Source organism: Pelobates fuscus, chromosome 8, assembly GCF_036172605.1.
Source record: "Pelobates fuscus isolate aPelFus1 chromosome 8, aPelFus1.pri, whole genome shotgun sequence".
In the NCBI taxonomy this organism is placed as follows: domain Eukaryota; kingdom Metazoa; phylum Chordata; class Amphibia; order Anura; family Pelobatidae; genus Pelobates; species Pelobates fuscus.
This window is the reverse complement of record NC_086324.1, coordinates 115,376,623-115,398,533: the sequence shown is the minus strand read 5'-3', so window position 1 is coordinate 115,398,533 and position 21,911 is coordinate 115,376,623. Positions and strand designations below refer to the sequence as shown.

General features: G+C 43.0%; 1 protein-coding gene across 1 annotated transcript in view; it reads left to right on the top strand.

Annotated features, from left to right (window-relative positions):
• The window catches only part of GTF3C1 (general transcription factor IIIC subunit 1), a 135,111-nt gene that overhangs the window by 62,039 nt on the left and 51,161 nt on the right, over window positions 1-21,911 (top strand). Inside the window, exons 8-9 of the mRNA XM_063430237.1 lie at window positions 5,196-5,311; window positions 16,308-16,605. Of these exons, the coding sequence (XP_063286307.1) occupies window positions 5,196-5,311; window positions 16,308-16,605 (414 nt within the window). The remainder of the gene's footprint in view (window positions 1-5,195; window positions 5,312-16,307; window positions 16,606-21,911) is intronic.

Below are 21,911 nucleotides of genomic sequence, written 5' to 3'. Positions count from 1 at the left end.
TTCTGGCTGTTCGGTAATTAAGAGAAGCAGGCGTTCGGTAGTTTCAGCAGTGGTTTGTGAGGTTGAGTGTCCGATTTTAGTTCCAGACACTCGACTTCTAAGTCCCGCTGACTCCCCTCGTGCGAACAAGATGGCCGCCGTTTTCTATTCCACGTGGCGTTCGGCTATATATAAAGCGCCCGCCCAGGGAGCACTTAATAGTCGGTTCTTTTGAACTTAATGAGCCAGGAGGGTGGTCGGTGTTCGGTAGTTTCAAACTACCAAACCAATATTCAATATCCATGCAGTAAATGGAGGAAACGAACCGAATAAAGAAGAAAATGTTAAATAAAAGTCAATTTTCTTCACAACCGATAACTCAGATGCGGGGGAAGGCCCTAGTGGGTCTCAGTTGACTGCTTTTCAGGCTATGATGGCGTCACTAATGTCATCCATCGGCACCATTAGCGATAGGCTGGATACATTGGAAGCAGGTGGTTCTACCCAGGCTCCTGCAAACCCAAATGTTTCCAGTCACCTACTCGCTGATGTTATGCCCGGTATTTCCTTGGCTTCTATTTCAGTCCTAGAATCTATTAACCCCTCACACATAGTCCCATGTCACCTTAAAAAGGACTTTCTGGAAGACAAGGACGTCAACCTGGTCTCGCTGCTCATTGCCTCCAAGGATGTCCTGGAGAATAGGACTTTTGCATACGGGGATAGGTGGTTCTAAGGGCAAGAAACTGTCCATCCCAGAATTTGTGCTTGGTTTTGGCATTTTTAGGGACGTCTACTGCTCAGTATACCCTGAGAAAAGAGCTGAGTTGGACGTATACATGCACAAGATGGTGGATCTGGGGCACAAATATGGTGGTACTGCTTTTTATGGTTACCACTGTTCCTTCTTTGCAAAGGGGGCTGCAAACCTGACTCAGTTCAATTTAAGCATAAATTGGAGCAAATTGGACACAGTTATTCTGCAGACACTTTGCAGGCCTCAGACCCCCAGCTTGTGCATCATATGCATCTAATGCACATAGCACCAATTTCTGCCCAAATGTGGCTGAAGCTGAACAGGGACAAGCTGTCCATAATTTCCAGAGACCCGCCAGAGGCTTAAAGGACAAACTGGGTAGGGATATTGTGTTCCTAGGCAAATCCCAGATTTGTAATAACTTTAACGCGGGGTATTGTGGGTTTAGCTCCTGATGCATGTGTGTTCCCACTGTTTCAGGACTCATTCAAAGACACTGTGCCCAAATAAAGCTTTTCCCAAACACGTGCGTGAACCTCACATTATTGGCTACTCTGTTACGTCAACACCCATCACAACATTTTGTTGACTAAATTATCACTGGACTAACTGAAGGATTTCAAACCGGGTTGGTACACTTGCCAACTGGTACACTAGAATGTGACCATTTACAATCCTCATTAGACGATCCACAGTTAGTACACACCCTTATCATGAGTGAGGTGAAACAAGTGTTTTTGTTGGGTCCGTTCATTTCCCCACCCTTCACATCCTGGAGACCCAATCCCAATCACGGTGAAAACTTCACTCAAACTTAGACTGATAATTGATATGTCAACACCACATTCCTCCACTATCGCCAGCCTTAATTCACTCATACCTTCCGAAGAATTTCCATTACACTATGCCACTATCGATCTTAAAAGCTGGTACAGGTGCATGGCTAAGTAAAACTGACATAGTAAATGCCTTCAAATTGCTTCCCATGCACCCTTCCCTGTGGCACCTACACGGCAATAAATGGCAGGGGTTGTATTATTTCTTTACACATCTCACGTTTGGCTCCAAAAGCAGCCCGAGAATTTTTGACACGTTTGCGGAATCTTTGTGCTGGCTGTTACTCAATGTGTGTATTCACTACCTAGACGATTTCCTCACGATTGAGAATAACACACCCCTTCAAGTAGCTTGACACACATGTTGGCTCTGTTTGAATCCCTCACTATCCCAGTCTCCCCTCACAAAACTCTAGGTCTAGACCCTAGCATGCAATTGTTGGGGATCCAATTGGACTCTATCCATATGCAAGCTAGCCTCCCACAGAATAAGATTGAGCGCACCCTGGCAAGCATTGAACACTACCTACTACAAGGTCAATGCAACCGGAAGGAACTACAATCACAGGGGCGTGGCCGGACGCTGAGCTGAATGGACGTGCACTAATTCAGCTCCTTGAATCTGAGATTCAATCCGCAGCAATCTGAGGTCTGAAATTGAAATGGGTAACCCCAAAAAGAATAATTCTTCCCTAGGAGCTACACACAAGACACCAGGATCAAAATCGGGACCGCTTACCCGTTATTTCCGCGATTCAGCGGACCGCGAGGACGAGACCGCAGGCCTCAAAATGGCGGCGGATTCAGCACCCGCGAGCCCTGTCTCATCTGTGGGCTCCTGCAGTATACAAACTCACATACAAGACCAGGAAGTAAGAGAACTGCTGAAGAATTTGCCATCCTAAACAGATCTGGCCAATATGATTGGAAAACTAGAGGCAAAAGTGGATGCAGTGGGAGCAGACATGCAAAAAGTAAGTCTTAAAGTCACAGACCTCGAGGAGGAAAGAGATGTAATGCAAGCCCAAATTACTAATAATTCCACTACCCTGGAAGCTCATACCCACATACTATCTGCTTTTCAAAGACAGCTTGATGATTTAGACAATAGAAGCCGCAGGAATAATTTAAGAATAAGGGGCCTCCCGGAATTACAGGGAGAAGATATTATAGCCACCCAGTCACAACTATTTAATCTTATACTGAAGGACGCTAGTAGATCACGGATGATTTAAAATCTGGCAAGCTGAGAAAATCTGGACCTTTGACAGTTCCGATTATGATGAGCATCAGGTCGTATGTCTCACTACGCTCCTATATTCCTATGTGCATTTCATTGTTATATGCTATGTTTGGGGAGGGGACAATGTTCACGCTCATCTGTATTTAATGCCATAACTTATTAGTAATATGTATTGCTCTTAACCTACAATTACCAAACGGCCCGCTTACTCTAGAACTAACAATCCCCACCATTCCACAAACCCGACCACAATGGAAACTAAATGACCTCCTCCTAAACAAACAGGAGGTAATAGACAAACTAAAAGTTCGTATTAGGGAGTATCTAGCAGATAATGCTAGAGGAGACACGAGACCCGAAGATGTCTGGGAGGCACACAAATGCGTGCTTCGAGGAGAACTAATTAAAATAGCGAAGGCTCAGAACAAATTAAGAGAAGCCCGGAACTACAATCACTGCTGGGGTCGTTCAATTTTGCTATGAGGATTATACCACAGGGTAGATCCTTTATCTCCCACTTACTATCTTTATTTCCACAATTCACCTCCGACACCTGTTGGAACGGGCAAGCCATGTTTATACCACTACTTTCGGACACTCCACTTACACTTTGGACAGATGCCGCAGCAAAAAACAGTTTTGCGGCCATCTGGGGAGATCAATGGCTTTGGGGACCTTGGCCGACCGAAATTAAATCCCTGCCCAGCTTCTCCGATACCTCAGTATTATTTGAGTTATATCCAATCGTTGCAACGGCCATTGCCTGGGGACCAAATTGGTCCGGTCTCGCGGTTAGGTGTTATTCAGATAATCTAGCTTCATCATCCGCTAATCACATACCCGCTCATATCATCAAGGCTATGGGGCGCTGGAAATCCTCCGCCTTCACTCTCTATATACCAAATCCAGTTAAATAATTAAAGGGACACTCCAGTGCCAGGAAAACAATCAGTTGTCCTGGCACTGCAGGTCCCCTCTCCCTCCCACCTCCCATCCCCGGTTGCCGAAGGGGTCAAAACCCCTTCAGTGACTTACCAGAGGCAGCGACGATGTCCCTCACCGCTGCTTCTTTGTCCGCCCACGCTCCTCCCCGCCCCCACGTCATCCGGCAGGGGAGACCTAATGTGCATGCGCGGCAGTGCCGTGCACGCGCATTAGACCTCTCCATAGGAAAGCATTGAAAATGCTTTCAGTGCTTTCCTATGGGGATTTTAGCAACGCTGGAGGTCCTCACACAGCATGAGGATGTCCAGCGACACTATAGCACAGAAAACACGTGCTATGAATCAGGAAGTGCCCTCTAGTGGCTGTCTAGTAGACCCCCACTAGAGGAGGAGTTAACCTGCAAAGTAATTATTGCAGTTTATAAAAACTGCAATAATTACAGTTGCAGGGTTCAGGGTAGTGGGAGTTAGCACCCAGACCATTCCAATAGGCAGACGTTGTCACTTTAAGACAAGATTTCTGTGACTTATCCAAATAAATGCAGTTGGTTACACAAATTGTGTTTTATTGTATTTTCTTTTTGCCCACTTTTATTACAGGCCCACTGCTTTGTCGGTTTCGGCACACCACAACCGACTGGTGTAAACTTACTGTTCTGTGTTACGGCTATATTGCCCCGACTACAAATGTTAAGGCCTTGGCCTGTAGTTGTGGGAGGGGCTTGGATCCCCTATAAAAGGGCTGCCAATTCCCTCTCACCTTACTGTTGCTGGTCTCACGAGTCACCCCTCCCAGTACTTCCTCTATTCATAACACCCTCTAAGTTGGGCCCACTTTTATTACAGGCCCACTACTTTGTCGTTTTTTGGCACACCACAACCGACTGATGTTATGGTTATAAAATGTTCTGGGTTACGGCTATATTGCCCCGACTACATATAGGTTTAATCCATCCACCATGACAACCTAAGTGATTTTCAGTGGTTGTGGTGGTAGGAGTCTGTATGTACAGCGTTTCAGTTTGAAACACTGCACATACAAATCTATTGGCACAAGTGTTCCAGGGGGCTAATTACACTCCCGGCACATGTGACTTAGGCATCCCGGAACACTGGTGTGGACTGCATACTGTCTGTTCTGTGCAAGTGGATGCCTGACTGTACCCTCCAATTTTTGCAACTTTTAAGTAGGATGAACATATTAGTAATATGCAACAGCATATTTGAACTTAAAAAAAAAAAAAAAAAGTACTATATTGACAACTAAACCAGTTCTCATCCCTTCTTGTTTGCCAAGGTTTCAAGGATTTCATAATTTTATACTGAAAAGTTTTCACTTGTAACTTCTGTCCAAAACAATGTCCATTTCTAAAGTGTTTTTTTATTAACAAACACAAAACCTTTTTTTTCATTTGTTATTATTTTGCTTCCTCCAGTTGAAAATTGTGGCACCAAAGGCTTATCTCAAAGTGAGATAAGAGTTGCAATGAATGTGGGGAAGCTGGAAGCTCGCATGTTATGCCGTTTATTGGAGCGGTACAGGCTTATTAAGGTAAGTGTTACAAAGGCATTGTAAATGTATTAATTTTGTAGAGTGAACTGTGCCTTAATTGGTCCAAATGTAACCAATCGGTACAAGTGCTGTGTAAAAACAAATTACTTATGTGTGAACTATATAAAACCAGCAGCTGAAACACTTAAGTGTATGGTCTTCTTTAATACACCATAAAATACAATATAAAGGAAACAAGTTTTTTAAAAAATGTTTTCATAATGTTTAAGTAAAAATAACACCCCCCTTTACCCAGTCCGAATAAAAATCAACCACTTCCCTGCTGGTTGATCACTGCCTACAGTGATCGAAATAAATATATATATTTGTTTTAACCCCTGAGGATTAACTTGTATTAAATTTTAACTGCCAGGGGCTTACTTAAGTTACCGTATATACTCTAGTATAAGTCGACCCAAATATAAGTCGAGAGCCCTAATTTTACCCCCCAAAAAACTGAAAACTGATTGACTCGAGTATAAGACTAGGGTGGGAAATGCAGCAGCTACTGGTAAATTTCTAAATAAAATGAAATCCCCCAAAAATTACATTAATGTTATATTTATTTGCAGTGTGTGTGTGAATGAATGAAGTGTGTGTGTGTGTGTGTGTGTGTGTGTGTGTGTATATGACTGCAGTGTGTGTGTGTGTGTGTGAATGAATGAATGCAGTGTGTGTGTGTGTGTGTGTGTATGAATATGAATGAATGCTGTGTGTGTGTGAATGAATGAATGCAGTGTGTGTTTATGAATGCAGTTTGTGTATGTGATGCAGAGCCTTGGGGGGGGGGGGGAGCATTTTTATTATTTTTTAGTTATTATTATTTTAATATTATGTTTTTTTTGTTCAATTAGTAATATTTTATTTTCATTATTATTTTTAAATATGTTTTATTTTATTATTATTTACATTTTTATTTTTTTATTCGTCCCTCCTCCCTGCTTGTTAACTGGCCAGGGAGGGGGGCTCTCATTCCCTGGTGGTCCAGTGGATGGGCTGTGTAGGAGGGGGCTGGCAGAGAGCGTTTACTTACCTTTCCTGCAGATCCTGTCAGCTCCCTTCTCCTCCGCGCCGGTCCGGTCAGCTCCCACTGTAAGTCTCGCAGCTGCGCGGAGCGTTGCCACAGTAATTCATGGCAACGCTCTGACCCCGCGGCTCTCGCAAAACTTACACTGGAGGAGAAGGGAGCTGACCGGACCGGTGCGGAGGAGAAGGGAGCTGACAGGAGCTGCAGGAAAGGTAAGTAAACGCTCTCTGCCAGCCCCCAACAGACCCTTGTCTGTATTATGGCAATGTAAGTTGCCATAATACAGACATTGACTCGAGTATAAGTCGAGTTGGGGTTTTTCAGCACAAAAAATTTGCCGAAAAATGCAACTTATACTCGAGTACATACGGTAATTTATTTATATATTTTGAAATTATATATTTTGCTAGCTGGGGTGGGTGGGAGTTATGGAAAAGTGGGGAATTTACTGTTGGTGTTGCTTACTACCAGTTAAAAGTTAACGGTAAAAAAAAAGTTTATATATTTTTTTTTTTTTTTAAAGTGTAAAAAAAGTTAAAGTTTAAAACATTTAAATAAAAAAAGTTTAGAAAAGAGTTTTAAAAAGTAAACAAATTCATAAATAAATGCTTATTACTACTACACTTTGAACTTTCATATTCCACGCTAAGGTTCGAAATATGCCTTTTGAATTATCCCGTAGTGTATTCTTTAATAAATAGTATGGGTTTGTGGGGAAGTTTGAATAACCAGCTAGCTAATCTACTCCAAAATGGATCATGGACACAGCGTAAACATTCAAAGTTTGAAAAAAAAAAAACTGGAATGGCTGTGTCTCAAATGTGCCCCTTCAGTGTCCACATATACCTGGCAAAGGTACATATGGGGGTATTGCTGTACTCAGCCTACATAGCTGAGCAACATATGAATTATTATACAGTCGTAGCAAACATAAGGTTTGCAAAATATACTGCGCAAACTCACTTTGTGTGTCAAAAAGGCAGAAAAAATGCTTATTACCACTACACTTTGTACAAGCTAGCAGAAAAAGTACCCCATGCTAAGGTTCAAAATATGAATATATTCACAAAAAAGGTGTGGGAAAGGTTGCACTTTTCTAATTTGATGTATGGTTAAGTTTGGTTTAGCTGCTGTGTACACTCTGTGGGTACTCCTAACACCCCACCACAAAATAGTAGTCACCAAAAAGCCATAAACATGAAGTATGATTGGTGTTTCCACCCTCCAAACTATCAGTTTGAGTGCAGTGCTGTACCAGTGTGTGAGGCAGATTTTCCTCAAAGAAGTGCATAAAACAATTGTCCCTCTTTACAAGCTTTAACCCCTTAAGGACCAAACTTCTGGAATAAAAGGGAATCATGACATGTCACACATGTCATGTGTCCTTAAGGGGTTAAGGGGTATACATAAAAGACAAAAGAAAGATGCAAATGATGGTGCAATACAATTTTCTGCTATAACACACAATATTGCACTATCATTTGTATCTTTCTTTTGTCTTTTATGTATACCCCTTAAACAAAGCTTGTACAGAGGGGTAAATATCTTATGCACTTAAAATCTACCTCACATACTGGTACAGCGCTGCACTCAAAATGATAGTTTGGAGGGTGGAAACACCAACCAGGCTTCATGTTTATGACTTTAAGGTTCAAAATATGCCTTTTGAAATACCCTGGGATGTCTTATTTAAGAAATGGTATTTCTTTATGGTGTAGTTGGAATATGTAGCCTGCTCAAGTTCTCCAAAGAGGGACACGGACGCATCAATACCCTCCATGAAAATTCACACTTAAAACCTGAACTTGTCACGTCTCTTTTACAGCACTGTAACTTCACAAAATAGTGTCTTGGTCATATTGTTTTACTCAGCAGATGTAACTAAGCATAATTTGGGGGATTTTATGACAGTGGTACATATCAAGTGTACGAAAAGCTCTGCAAATTTTTTTATTTTTTTTTTGTTTGTTTTTTACCACAAACATTGACATAAATTGGTTAAAAATTGGTGACAAGTTAAGGCACAATATACACCATATAAGGTACCATGGGGTGTCTGCTTTATCAAATGAAAGCCCTTTGTGGGGTTATTTGAACAGTCACACTGCTATAATACCCTAAAATGAGACATAGGCCTGTCAAATCCATCTAGGAAAATTCGAACTATAGAAACTGAAATAGCCGGGGGGGCGGAGCTAGCCACGGAACGGAATGGCCGCAAGCTAAGCAAGCTCCTCTCCAAACGTTGTGAATCCGCATCCATCGGGCGACAAGATTAAAGATGGGGCATCCCAAACGAGCTGCATCAACTCCCCATGCCTCTGGTAAGCAGCCGGCGGGAAAATCGGGAGCCCTTGCCAAATATTTCCGTGATAATGCGTACCATCCCCAATCCGGCATGGTAGGTTCAAACATGGCGCCGGACTCACCTCCACACAACTCTCTGCCATCCAGCCCAGCGGACTCAGAAATGTCCGGATTACCTGTGGACACTGAAGTAAGGGACCTACTCCGCAATATGCCTTCCAAACAGGACCTGGCGAAAATGCTGGGTAAGTTGGAGATGTCCTTCCGGGGCAAACTAGACGCCATAAGTGCAGACATACACCACCTAGGTGACAGAATTGGGTCACTAGAAGATGACAGGGATGTCACACACACGCAGATACAATCCCTCCAAGAAACAATGAGAGCCCACACTACCCAGCTAGCAGATATGCAGCGCTCCCTGGACGATCTAGATAATAGAGGGAGACGAAATAACCTGAGAATAAGGGGTATACCTGAAAATGACAAAGAAGACATCATGGCAGTGCTCACTGAGCATTTTAATTTAATACTTGATAGGGCTCCTGACTCAACCATTATATTTGACATGGCCCACAGAGCCCTACGGCCCCGGGGCCTCGCAGCGGATAGACCCAGGGATATAATCTGCAGGCTGCACTACTACAGGTGCAAAGAAGACATACTGGCAGCATTAAGAAACTCCAGCCAGCCGCTGTTATTTCTCAATGATCCTGTCAGTATATACCCTGACCTTTCCTGGCTCACACTACAAGCCAGACGTTCACTGAAACCCATCACTGACCAACTGAGGGTACGGAACATCAGATACAGGTGTGGGTTCCCATTTGCCCTAAGCACAACGATTAATGGCAGTCAGCACAGCATCTATACCATACAAGACGTCCCTGTGTTCCAGAGAGCCCTAGACCTCCCTATGACACACATCAGTGATTGGTAAAGCCCGATGACACCACATGAGTTACCTCCAGCACTCCAACGCCCTCGTTAGCAGCAGGAAACAAGGAAAAGACACTGACACCACGGACTTCGTGCCACATGGAGATACAAGATCGCCCTCCGCAAGGAGGCAATGACCTACTCCATTAGCGCGGACGTACCGCGCACCACGGACACTGCTCCTCTTAATTAACAGAGCCCGTCCTCGAGAAAAAAGGCCCACAAAGAACACAGGATTTCGGGATTTGTGACTTTTCTGCCAAGAGCCAACTCACAGACACCAGAGCCACAATAGACGAAAATTAAGGACGATGCTCTCACGATTTACCACGATTTATCCCGGTCTTCTCACGGATACACAGAGGGACAGAGCCTAATAAGGCTTTGAAGGCACTGCCTTTCACGACACCGAGACTTTCTTAGATCATGCAGAGTGCCACCCCGACCAATCCACTTGAAATAGCTCCTCCCGCCCAACCCTTAAAAAAGAAAAAAAAAAAGAAAACAACGCGCTCACCTGCTATAGAACTCAAGGTACCGTATATAGGATAAGGGAACTCTCTAATTCCTAGACGACCAAATTGACAATGACTCATAGTGCCACACGGCACACGTTCCACTACCATACCAGCACACATAGACCCAGACAACGTGAGCATCCATGAACGTATCATGCAATCACCTACCAGGATCTATAGTGGTGCTCTTCTTAAATCCCCCCCCCCTCCCACGGTACCTATCACACCACCACAGACTGAGTAGGGGTAGGGGGATGCTACTGCGATGTCTCACTCAATCCACATGGCTATACCCGAGGCCCGACTCGAGGGACCCGACACCATTACTGCGTACCCGCCCATTTAGCTTACATTACCAGTCCAAGCGTAATTCACACCGGATGGGAAGGTGACTGGCCATACCCCCCCCCCTATGCAAATAGACTTAATAGATAGTTCCCAATCGACTATCCCCCGCCCCCCCTCACTGGGATAGTTCACCGAAATATATAAGCTACTGCTACCGCATGCTTATACCATTTAGTAACTGCACTTAGGTCTCACTGACCTACACCACGGCAACAGATAGGTTCTCGGGGAGATCTTCTCGCCCGAGACAGCTGCCACAGGTATTTGCGCGCCTGACCCAGGTGCCAGTTCTAACTCAGGTTCTCGATACTATTTGATTGTGTACTGAGTAACTGTTGTCTTTTTGTTTCTTTTTATTTTTCTTTCTTCTTTGATGTGTCATTGCTTGTAAATTTCTTGGTATTTCTGTACAGACAGGTCTGTGGCCAAGCGCTGGGCGGGGGCACAACACAAGCCCTAGATATCTGATCGTCTTAGATCAAAAATGACCACCCTACGCATAATCACTCTTAATGTGAGGGGTTTGAACTCCCCGGAAAAACGCTCCCTAGCTCTTGCTGAGCTGCATAGATTACGGGCCGACGTGGCGTTCCTCCAGGAAACCCACTTTAAAAAAGATAATGCTCCCACCCTGAGAAACAATAGATATACCACAGGCTACTTCGGCCATTTTACTGACAAAAAAAACAGAGGAGTGGCTATACTACTTTCCGCTCAGGTACCATTCACGCTCCTAGACCAGAAAACCGATGACTCGGAGGCTATTGCTTATAAAGGGAACCATAGGACACAATAAAATCACTTTCGTCAACATGTACTTGCCTAACACAGGCCAATGCAAGACCCTTAAGAAATGTTTACACTGGATAGAAACTTTTGCAGAGGGCATCCTTATTATGGGGGGGCGACTGTAACCTATCTTTATACTCTAACTTGGACACCACATCAGTCACTCCCAATCGGCTTGACCCGTTACATAAGCACTTCTCCCACCTCCTAGACAGCTCCCAGCTCTACGATTGCTGGAGAATTAGTCACCCAAATAGGAAAGACTACTCCTACTACTCCCCAGCGACTCGTACATACTCCAGATTGGACATGTTGTTTTTACCACACAGGTTCCTACACTTAGTGTCATCTTGCTCATATGGTCCTATCACGTGGTCAGACCACGCCCCCTGTCTCTTGCCGTTCATATCCCCTCCATACCCATGAAAACCTACCAATGGAAACTAAACGACCTACTACTGAATGACAAATTAGTAATCAAACAAGTACACTCCTCCCTACAACAGTACTTTCAGGAAAACTCCTCCCCAGAGACTCCCCCCCCCCCCCCCCCCATTAACATGGGAAGCACATAAGTGTGTGCTACGGGGACAGCTCATAGCTATAGCCTCAAGACAGAAAAAACTGAGCGAGGGTAAAATGAAATCCCTCACAGCAGATATTCGGACTCTGTAGGCAACCCACCACAATAAAGACTCCTTTCAGACATATAAGGCACTACTAGCAAAGCGCCCTGAACTGCGACAAATTCTGAACACACAGGTTCAACGATCATTACTCCGCACCAAACACGCCTACTTCTACTCTGGGGGCAAATGCGGACGCCTCCTGGCCTCAGCGTTAAAACAAAGTAGGCATAAGACATTCATAGCAAAGGTCGGTTACCCAAACAAAGGCGTCTCACACACCCTGCCAGATATCATGGAAGCCTTTCATACGTTTTACTCAGAGCTATACAACCTCCGGAACTCACCCCCGCTAGCACAAGATATTGAACACTTCCTGGCTCCCAGGGTGCGTAAAAAAATACCTAGTGGAGCGTTACAAACCCTAGATGGCCCATTGACGAAAGACGAATTCTTAAAAGTTGTAGGCTCGTTACCTCAGCGGAAAAGCCCAGGCCCAGATGGTTACACCGTTAAATACTTTAAACCATTCAAGGACATACTAACTGACCCCTTTCTTGACGCTTTTAACTTCCTCACTGATACCCCGGCTCTGCCCACCCCGGCTCTAGAGGCCCATATCACTTTATTACCAAAACCAGGAAAAGACCCCACTAATTGTGGTAGTTATCGTCCGATCTCTCTAATCAATGTAGACCTCAAAATCTTTACTAAAATACTTGCAAACCGTTTACGCCCCTTACTACCCAACCTCATCCATACAGACCAGGCAGGCTTTGTCCCGGGTCGAGAGGCAAAGCACAATACGACAAAGCTCCTGAATCTCATTCACTTATCTCATTCTCACCACATACCCAGCCTCCTCCTCTCGGTCGATGCTGAAAAAGCATTCGACCGAGTGGACTGGTCTCTACTAAAAGCCACCTTACACGCCATGGGCTTTTGGCCCAACTGGGGAAAATGGCTGGACGCTATATACTCCACGGCCAAACTCAAAATCAACGGACAACTGTCTGACCCGGTACACATAGGAAACGACACGAGACAGGGGTGCCCCCTATCCCCTCTCCTCTTCATCCTTACGATGGAGCCATTCCTTCAAGGGATTAGGGACAACGCAGACATCACAGGCTTCCAGGTGGGACAGCAGGAATACAAGATCTCTGCATTCGCAGACGACCTGCTTTTTACACTGACCGCCCCTGGAACATCCATGGAACCACTCCTAGGGGAAATAGCTGGGTATAATAGGGTATCCAATTTCCAAGTTAACTTTGCCAAGAGCGATATCCTACCCTTAGAAATCACTCATCACATGCAAACAACATTGAAGGAGCGGTACCCTTTTAAGTAAAATACCTAGGGGTACGCCTACCGCGGATTCTCACAAATACCTATACCATGAATTTTATCCCACTTCTCCAACAGATAGAAACAGACCTAGCCAGGTGGCATAAGCCCCAATTTGGGTGGCTGTGCCGCATTAACATTCTAAAAATGAATACACTCCCGAGACTAATATACCTCCTACAAACAATCCCAATCCGTATCCCCAAAACATTCTTCACCAAAATTAGGCACATCTTCACCAAATTTATCTGGGCGAATAAACATCCTAGGATAGCTTTTACCACACTCACGAAACCCAAAACCCAGGGCGGACTGGGGATGCCACACATAGAGCTCTACCATAAAGCGATCACGCTCACTAGGATATATGAATGGGCCAACTCGTGCCCGCAGACACAATGGGTGCAACTGGAGAAATCCTTTTTCAGAACCCCGCTCCATGGGGTCCCATGGCATGACCCCGAATCCACATCATTGTCTCTAAACCAAACCTGGAGACACTTGAGACAGGGGTCCGAAATCTCCCCTCACCCATCCCCCCTGTATCCCCTGACTGGGAACCCGAGGTTTCAATTGGGACTCCCACTAAACTCCTTTGACTTCTTGAACCTACCCCAGAAAACGCCTTATTTAAGACTACACTCAGTCCTTGAGAGCGGTTCAGTCAAGCCGCTCGAATCTCTAATGGGACAGGAACAACCCACGACGTTGCAGACTTTTAAATACGCGCAACTGACCCACCACATTCGGTCCACACAATCATTACTAGCAGGCTCCCGTGCATTCACGACATACGAAATATGCTGCACATCTCAGTCTCTCAAAAAAAAACACCTATCAATATTTTACAAGATGCTTCAAGATGAGCTTAGGGGACAAACGCCGCATTACACCCAAGCATGGAATAGAGAACTCTCCACTAATATCTCTCAGGGGGAATGGGGCATCATATTCCAGGGCATACAGAAATCCTCCTGCAACACTGCTATCCAAGAAAGCTTGTACAAAAGGGTAGCAAGGTGGCACTATTCGCCCACTAAATTGCAACGTATCTTCCCACTCACACCGGATACGTGCTGGCGCTGCGGGCACATAGGAGGCACGACGGCTCACATCTGGTGGCAATGCCCGACCATACAACCCTACTGGAGGAGGGTAAGGGAGATAACCAACACAGTCACAGGGGGGAACATACCTCACAAGCCAGAAACATTGCTTTTCTTATTATTCTCAAACCCCATCGCCAAACCACAGAGGGTCCTAACGACCCATCTGTTCACAGCGGCCAACCTCCTAATCCCGGTACAATGGAAGGCAACTAGAGCCCCTTCGGTGAGGGAATGGATCCAGAGAGTGATGGAGGAACTGCCGGCCTCTATGAATGGTAAATATGCCTCCACTTGGGAACCATGGTTACAATACATGGGCAAGGCCACAACCTCCTAGGAAACCGATTCGCACAGGGCCCTCATAATAATAATGACCACCCAGTGGTAACTGCCCCCCCCCAGTCGCAGCGGTCAGCAAGCCACAGACCTGGCTAAGACGTTGGAACCCACTAGTCCCTGTTTATACTGTTTAGTTTATTTGTTAGTAAATTGCTGCTGGATACAGCATTCATACTGTATAGATTGATATGTAAACCAAGGTATTGTGCCAGTAATCCAAAAGACCGGATGATAAAGCGTGGATGTGCCTAGTGCAAAACTCCACTTTACTGTTAATACTCCTATAATGTGACGAAGCAATAAAATGAAGGCTTACACCCCTTCCGCTATTACTTATGTGATACTTACCACACTGTTCTGTACTGCACCATTGTCATGTCCTCCTACATAGCTCTAGATAAATTGCTGTCACTGTGCAAATTTATAATATACTCACCAAGATAGCTGATTTCTTCAAGTTTATACACATTCAAGTGCCTAATGTAACCAGCGATAAAAGTCACTCATCCCAATACAGGGGTTTACTACCTATGCAACTTGCTATAACCCGGCACTTTGTTATTTTATGCTACCGTTTGATACTATTTCGTGATAACACTTTGTATTGTTTCGCTGCTGTGTAAAGTTGACGTATGATTTTGTTATATGCTATAACACTGTATCGCAAATGAGAAAACAATTAAAAAAAAAAAAAAAAAAGAAAAGAAACTGAAATAGCCTTGTCTACTTGATAGCATTTTAGCTTCACAGAATAGTGCCAAAAGCATACAATGGGGATATTGTTATACTCACCAGATGTAGCTAAACACAATATGGGGTTCTGTGCAGGAATAGCACACACCAGCTTTACGAAATGCACATTACAAAAACCTTGTTATATGTGTATATGCCAAAATGGAGAAAAAACACAATTTTACTCTAATATTTAGCAGAGATTGGCGATTAAATGGTTGCTTAAAAAGTGTCAAATTAACCTTAGGTAAATAGCCTGTGATGTCTATATAAATATATAATTTTGTGTGGCACTTTTGCTTTCTGTGGTGGCTACTAAACCTACAAGACAAACACACCAACTTCTAAAATTGTTTCACATTAAAATTTAATTTTAGTCCTTGTATTTTGTGGCCTATAACTTTCAAAATAAGCTGAAATCATATACATATTATGCATTCTTAAATCAAGACACATTCATTTATTTTGAATTACTTTTTCTAGGCTGAACATATTATGCACACGTTATTATAGCCAAAACTGTGGGGGGGGGGGGGGGAATATTTTTACTTTTTTTTTTTTTTTTGGCATTATTTTTATAAATAATGAGACTGTATCCGTATCTATGTATATGTGACATCAAATTAAATCCCTGTTTTCCCTCTTAAAAACGGTATATAATATGTGTTGGTGCAATAAATGACAAAGATGCAAATTGTGTTTGAACACAAACCACAAAAAATGCAAAAATGGCTTGTGTCCTTAAGGGGTTAATTGGGTAACAAAATATGAAATCGATAAATTCACTGTTTCTTAAATATCTCCAGAACCCATTCCCACAATGTCACAAAGTAACATATAACACATAATTGGTCATTATGTATTGATTTACCTCTGGATTATCCCATTTATTTTATGCTTTTATCCCTTCAGGGCTTTATGGAAGATGAAGGACGTCAACGAACAACAAAATATATTTCACATGTATTTGTTGAAGAAAGTGATTTACGCAGACAGTTTTTAGAAGAAAAGGCAAAAAGTGAGAAATTATCAATGTGTACTTTTTCACCAACACAGAAAAAAGGGTCAATAAAAGCATTTCTGCAGCAAATTGAATCCTTAGAGGTAGCCCATCAAGAGGAAAGAGATGTTGAAAAGGGTAGCAAAATTCTTAATACAGTGGAGACTTATTCAAGTGCCAGCCATCTTACTTCAACATCAAGATTAAAAGGTAAGAATAACTAAATTGTGTGAGTCAATAATGTTCACTTATATGAGGAGTAGTGTTTTTATCATTCTTTCATATTATTAATTTGTATCTTGTTTATGTATTTCAGTATTTTTGGTGGTGTAAGGCTGAAGGCATAAGCATGGTAGGGTTTAGCTTAGGAAAGCTAATGAAATTCCATGTCATAACAAACGTTCAGGTGGAAGGGAGAGCTTCCATAGGGAAGCATTAGGCTAATGCATTCTTTTGCGAAGCATTCTATTGAGTGATTAGCGATTGGTGCAAAGCCTGCACATGTGCCTAGAGTTTCCTGGGGATATGAGATCGAAGAAAATAAATCTGGCTGAACTAGGCAAATCCTAGCACTAAAATTACCTTTATGGAAAGAGTGAAAATATCCCTAGGAAATTGCCTTAGTTGTGTGCTTTGCACCCCTTAAGGACACATGACATGTGTGACATGTCATGATTCCCTTTTATTCCAGAAGTTTGGTCCTTAAGGGGTTAAACAGACAAATTGTAAAATCCAACATGTTAGAAAGATCTACTTATGAAAAAGATAAGAAGCAAAACATTGATTAATATACAGGCATACCCCACTTTTAAGTACATAATGGGACAATAGCATGTATGTAAAACAAAAATGTACTTAAAGTGAAGCAACACTTCCCAATGCATGTACTGCATTGCAATAGTCATTTACAGGCATAACTGATATAAATAATTCATTTATAACTAAATTATAAATGCAACTGCAACTTGAATAATTTTGGCAAGATCGCTTGGGTAGTTTTCTGCAGCCTCAGTATCTGCAGCAGCTGCCTCTCCTCCACAGCTTGCAGAAAATGATGCATCCTTTGCTGCCTCACCTTCAGGCTTAAGGCTTTACTTTGTATAAATGCCTGGTTGACAGTAACATGGTGTGTAGTCTGATTGTCTATCCAAAGTATTAAGAGTCTCTCCATGTCTCCAGTCTGCAACAATGCTATCCCTTTTTCAAATTGTTGTGTTAACGGGTGTAGCACTCCCGTGCTTGAATTACACCTTCATCATACAATTTATAAATTTTAGCCTTCAAACCAAGGTAATAGATTCACAGCTTTTTTTTTGTATCTGCCAGTACAGTATTAATGTACTGTAGAGTACACGATGGGTACCTGCAATAATTAAAAGGAAAAATAGAAGTTCCTACAATCTGTACAGGTACTGTAACTGTATTTCAAAATCATCCTTAAATGATTAGGTTTACATTCAGGACCAGGGCCTGTAGTGGGAGGGGGTCAGGTCAGGGAGTGAATGAAAAACAGGTTTCACCAAATACAGTAAAATATACAGGTACTTACGTTTAGGAAGGTTTTTGGGTGGATGGGCGGCAACTCCGGGCTGGCTAGCAGCAACTCCGGGCGGGAACTTTGCCTATTCACTGGTGACAACGCCAAGTGGCTGTGTTTCAAAATTTTTCACTAAATTATTATGGGGTGGTCAGGGGCTGCAGTGGGGTGTCAGGATGGGATAGTGTACTTATATACAGTACAGTATTGCAGATATATATTAGGAGTGGGCACACAGATACTGTACAGTAGAGAGAAAGAAGAACAAAGAATGATTAGGAACAGGATAGGATAGTGTATAAGTACACAGTACTTCTATGCAAGTTTTTGGATGGACAGCAACTCTGGCGGGCAACTCTAATCTCACTGGCAACTCCGGGGTGTGGGACTGGCGGGAACTCTGTGTATCAGCTCCGCCTGTTTGGCACTGTGGCTGCGCAGCGTGGGAAATGTCCTTAATTGGGATACTGTGGCTGCGCAGCGCGGGAATGTCCGTAGTCGCGAGGGTACGCAAAGTGAGGGTTCGCAAAGTGTGATTCTTCTTTATTCTTCTTTATTCAAATAACATCAACGTTTCAGCTCCTTTGTGGAGCTTTCATCAGGACATAACAAGCATAAAAAAATTAAACAAGCTTATATAGAACATATAACTATTATCAGGTACTTACATACAGGTGATCTTCATTTCCGTCGACCGCCAGACCGCCCGCCCGTTCGCATTTACTTCTGGGTTCCAGATCACATACGCAAACTCACCTAATTGGCTCGGCATAACACGTTGCTGGGGCAACCATAGACTCCTACGTCTCATTGGCTGCCCCCACTTGTACTGGCGCCGGTCTGAGCCAAACGTAGTGCTTATTGCGTTTGTGCATCATGTAATCATGGCAATCCTGGCGCACCCCAGCGGTCAGACAGGAGATGATATACTCCAGTACAATCAATTATACTGAAGATCTGCAGCCATAAACAGAGGCAAAATATTTAAAGAAACAACACAATATACTACAATATTTACAACTATGTCTAGACTTGTAAAAAAATAAATACAGTAAACCACTACAAAGTGCACATATATAAATATATATGTTTATGTAGGTCTGGCCTCAATTACTCAATTAGTGCCTAAGTGCAAATGCAACGGAAAGGGACCATTATTCCCCTTATCCAAAATGTAGGCAAAATGTTATCTGGATGTATGTGAATATCATAAGTCTATCCCATAAATAAGAGAAATACAATAACAATTAAAAATGTGAAAAGTGAAAAAATAAATATAAATAAAAAAAAATGCCTCAGGCTGAAATATATCTAGTATATACACACTATGGTTGGTACCTTACCCATAGTATAGATTGTCTCAATATTCTAAAATCTGACAGTTGACTAAATAAAACAAAACAATATTCTCTCTGGCATTCATTTTGGACCATCTGATGGGCATGTGCTGGTATATACCAATTATAGCAGTTATCCCAGCATTAGAATTAAAGGAAGGAGATGGAAGGCAACAAAAGGTGGTTCAGTAATAATTATTTACAAAAACATAGAATAAGAGCACTTCTCATTTAGGCCCCTAGGAGACAGGGTTCCCAATTCGAAAATCCAATAAGCCTCTCGCTGTAATAATAGTTTACCTCTGTCCCCCCCACAGGCCGAAATGGGAACGTGCTCAATAGCTACGCATCTGAGCGCTGACAGTTGGTGTTGGTATTCTAGGAAATGTCTGGCCACTGGTTTGTCTGACTTGCCATCACGATAGGCAAGCCTGATACTAGACCTGTGGCCTCTGATTCTCTCACAGAGTGCAGTCTCTGTTTTGTCGATATAATTTAAGCCACATGGGCACATAAGTTTTTTTTTTTTTTTATGCTTGTTATGTCCTGATGAAAGCTCCACAAAGTAGCTGAAACGTTGATGTTATTTGAATAAAGAAGAATCACTTGAAAATCCCTGGAGTGCCAGTATTTCCTCTGTTTATATTGCTAAGCTTCTAGAGCACCATGTACTACTATTTTTTTTGGGGGGGCTGGAGTGCAAGAGCCTTTTAATATATATATATATATATATATATATATATATTATAAAAGAATAGATATATTGGTTAAAAAAACAATAAAACTTGGAGTGCTACAATCACCAATGTGGGTCACTCACCTCACATACATAGGTAAAATAAAACGGTAAAAGTAGTGAGAGCACCCCCAAAGTACAATAAGTATTATAGTTACCCCTATGTTCAGTTAAAATCCTGCAGAGATAAAACCAGGAAAAAACAGACATAGGGTAATAACGTACAAACAATTTTAAAATGTGCAAATAAATGTGTAAACTCACATATTTCGGAGCCACTTCAATTAACCCCTTAAGGACACATGACATGTGTGACATGTCATGATTCCATTTTATTCCAGAAGGTTGGTCCTTAAGGGGTTAAGGACCAAACTTCTGGAATAAAAGGGAATCATGACATGTCACACATGTCGTGTCCTTAAGGGGTTAAAGCTGGCTCAGACTAAGAACGTGAAATAGATGATGTGATTGTGGCGAAACCAACCTCGCCACTGGGCCCTGGAGAAGCCTGTTTGCTAGCCTCCTACCTGCTGACTATGGCCCCTGGGTTATTTGGGGCATATTGTACTGTATATTGCTGCTACTGGCCCTTTTAACAGCATCTATGGACATATTGGGACTTTTGGGACTACTGTCCCTTTAAGACTGTGATACGTATTCTAGTGTACTGCCTGTAATATTATATGTGTATTTGTGTGTTAAGTTTATCCTGGGTGATTTGTATGCAGCATTCAACTGATTGTTCTGTAGAATCACTCCATTCAGTATATTGAGTGAAACTACCGAACAACCAGACCACCCAGGAATAAGTGTGCCTCCAATTACAGTTTGCAACAATGTTGCAAACGGGTAATTGGCAATCAGTGTAATGTATGCTTTGTCCTCTGGGTGGCCGCCATTCGGGAAACAAACACGTGGCGGCGGCCATCTTAGTTCCATCTGGAACTAAAATCGGACACTTGACTAGGCAAACACCGCTGAGACCTCCATACTTCCAGGAATTCGTATAGAAACTACCGAATGACCCGCCGTTCGGTAGAAAGAACCCCACAAACAAGGGAATTCATTCAAACCCTGTCCAGGCTCTATAACACAGGCAATTCGCCTGTTTTCATTCCCTTGTTTGTGACCGACCGCAGGGCCAAAATGCATGGAACTGTTTTCGGATACTTTACCCATGCGGTCGGTCAAATCTTTGGAACCCCATATCTCCCGAACCATTCATCCGAATGACTTGAATTTTGGATATGTTGTCCCCCTGAATAAGGGCTATCCAGCGATGCTGGATTTAAAGGTGTACCCCCGGGTTTTGGGGTACATCCAGAACTTGGCTGGAAAAGTGTACCGGATAATTGGGTTTAATGTTATCTGAGGGGAGGGGATGTGTGGGCTGAACCATGTATGTGATTGGTTATTTTATGCCTCCCCCTGGGTGTGGCCTGTATGTGTATTATTGTAATAAAAGCCAGGCTGGATCAGACAGTCGAGAGTTCCTGTTTTACCCTCAAAGTGATGTGTCGTCTCATTATTGGGGGGAAGGATTTATTGCATGCTGTTCCAGTTGACTGCTAGGAGTACAAGCCTATTCGTATGGTTCCTATTCAATGGTCTACAGCATTCATATGCTTGGGAGAATTTAAAGGTTTCTCGGATTCGGTGATTGTGGTGTCTGCCAGAGTGCTTGGAGTCCTCAGGAAGCACTGGGAGCATCCATTAACGGAGGTACTCAGTCGGGGTGCCAGGTGATCCGTTACAGTGATGATAGCTGGAATCAAATGCTGACTGCTCACTCGTCCTCTTTCTTTAGCAAAAAAACAGGATGCAAGGTCTTTGTCAAAGATTTATTCCATTAAATATAGACAACAGCAGCAAAGATTAAAATTCAAATTCAGCTTTCCTATTCTCC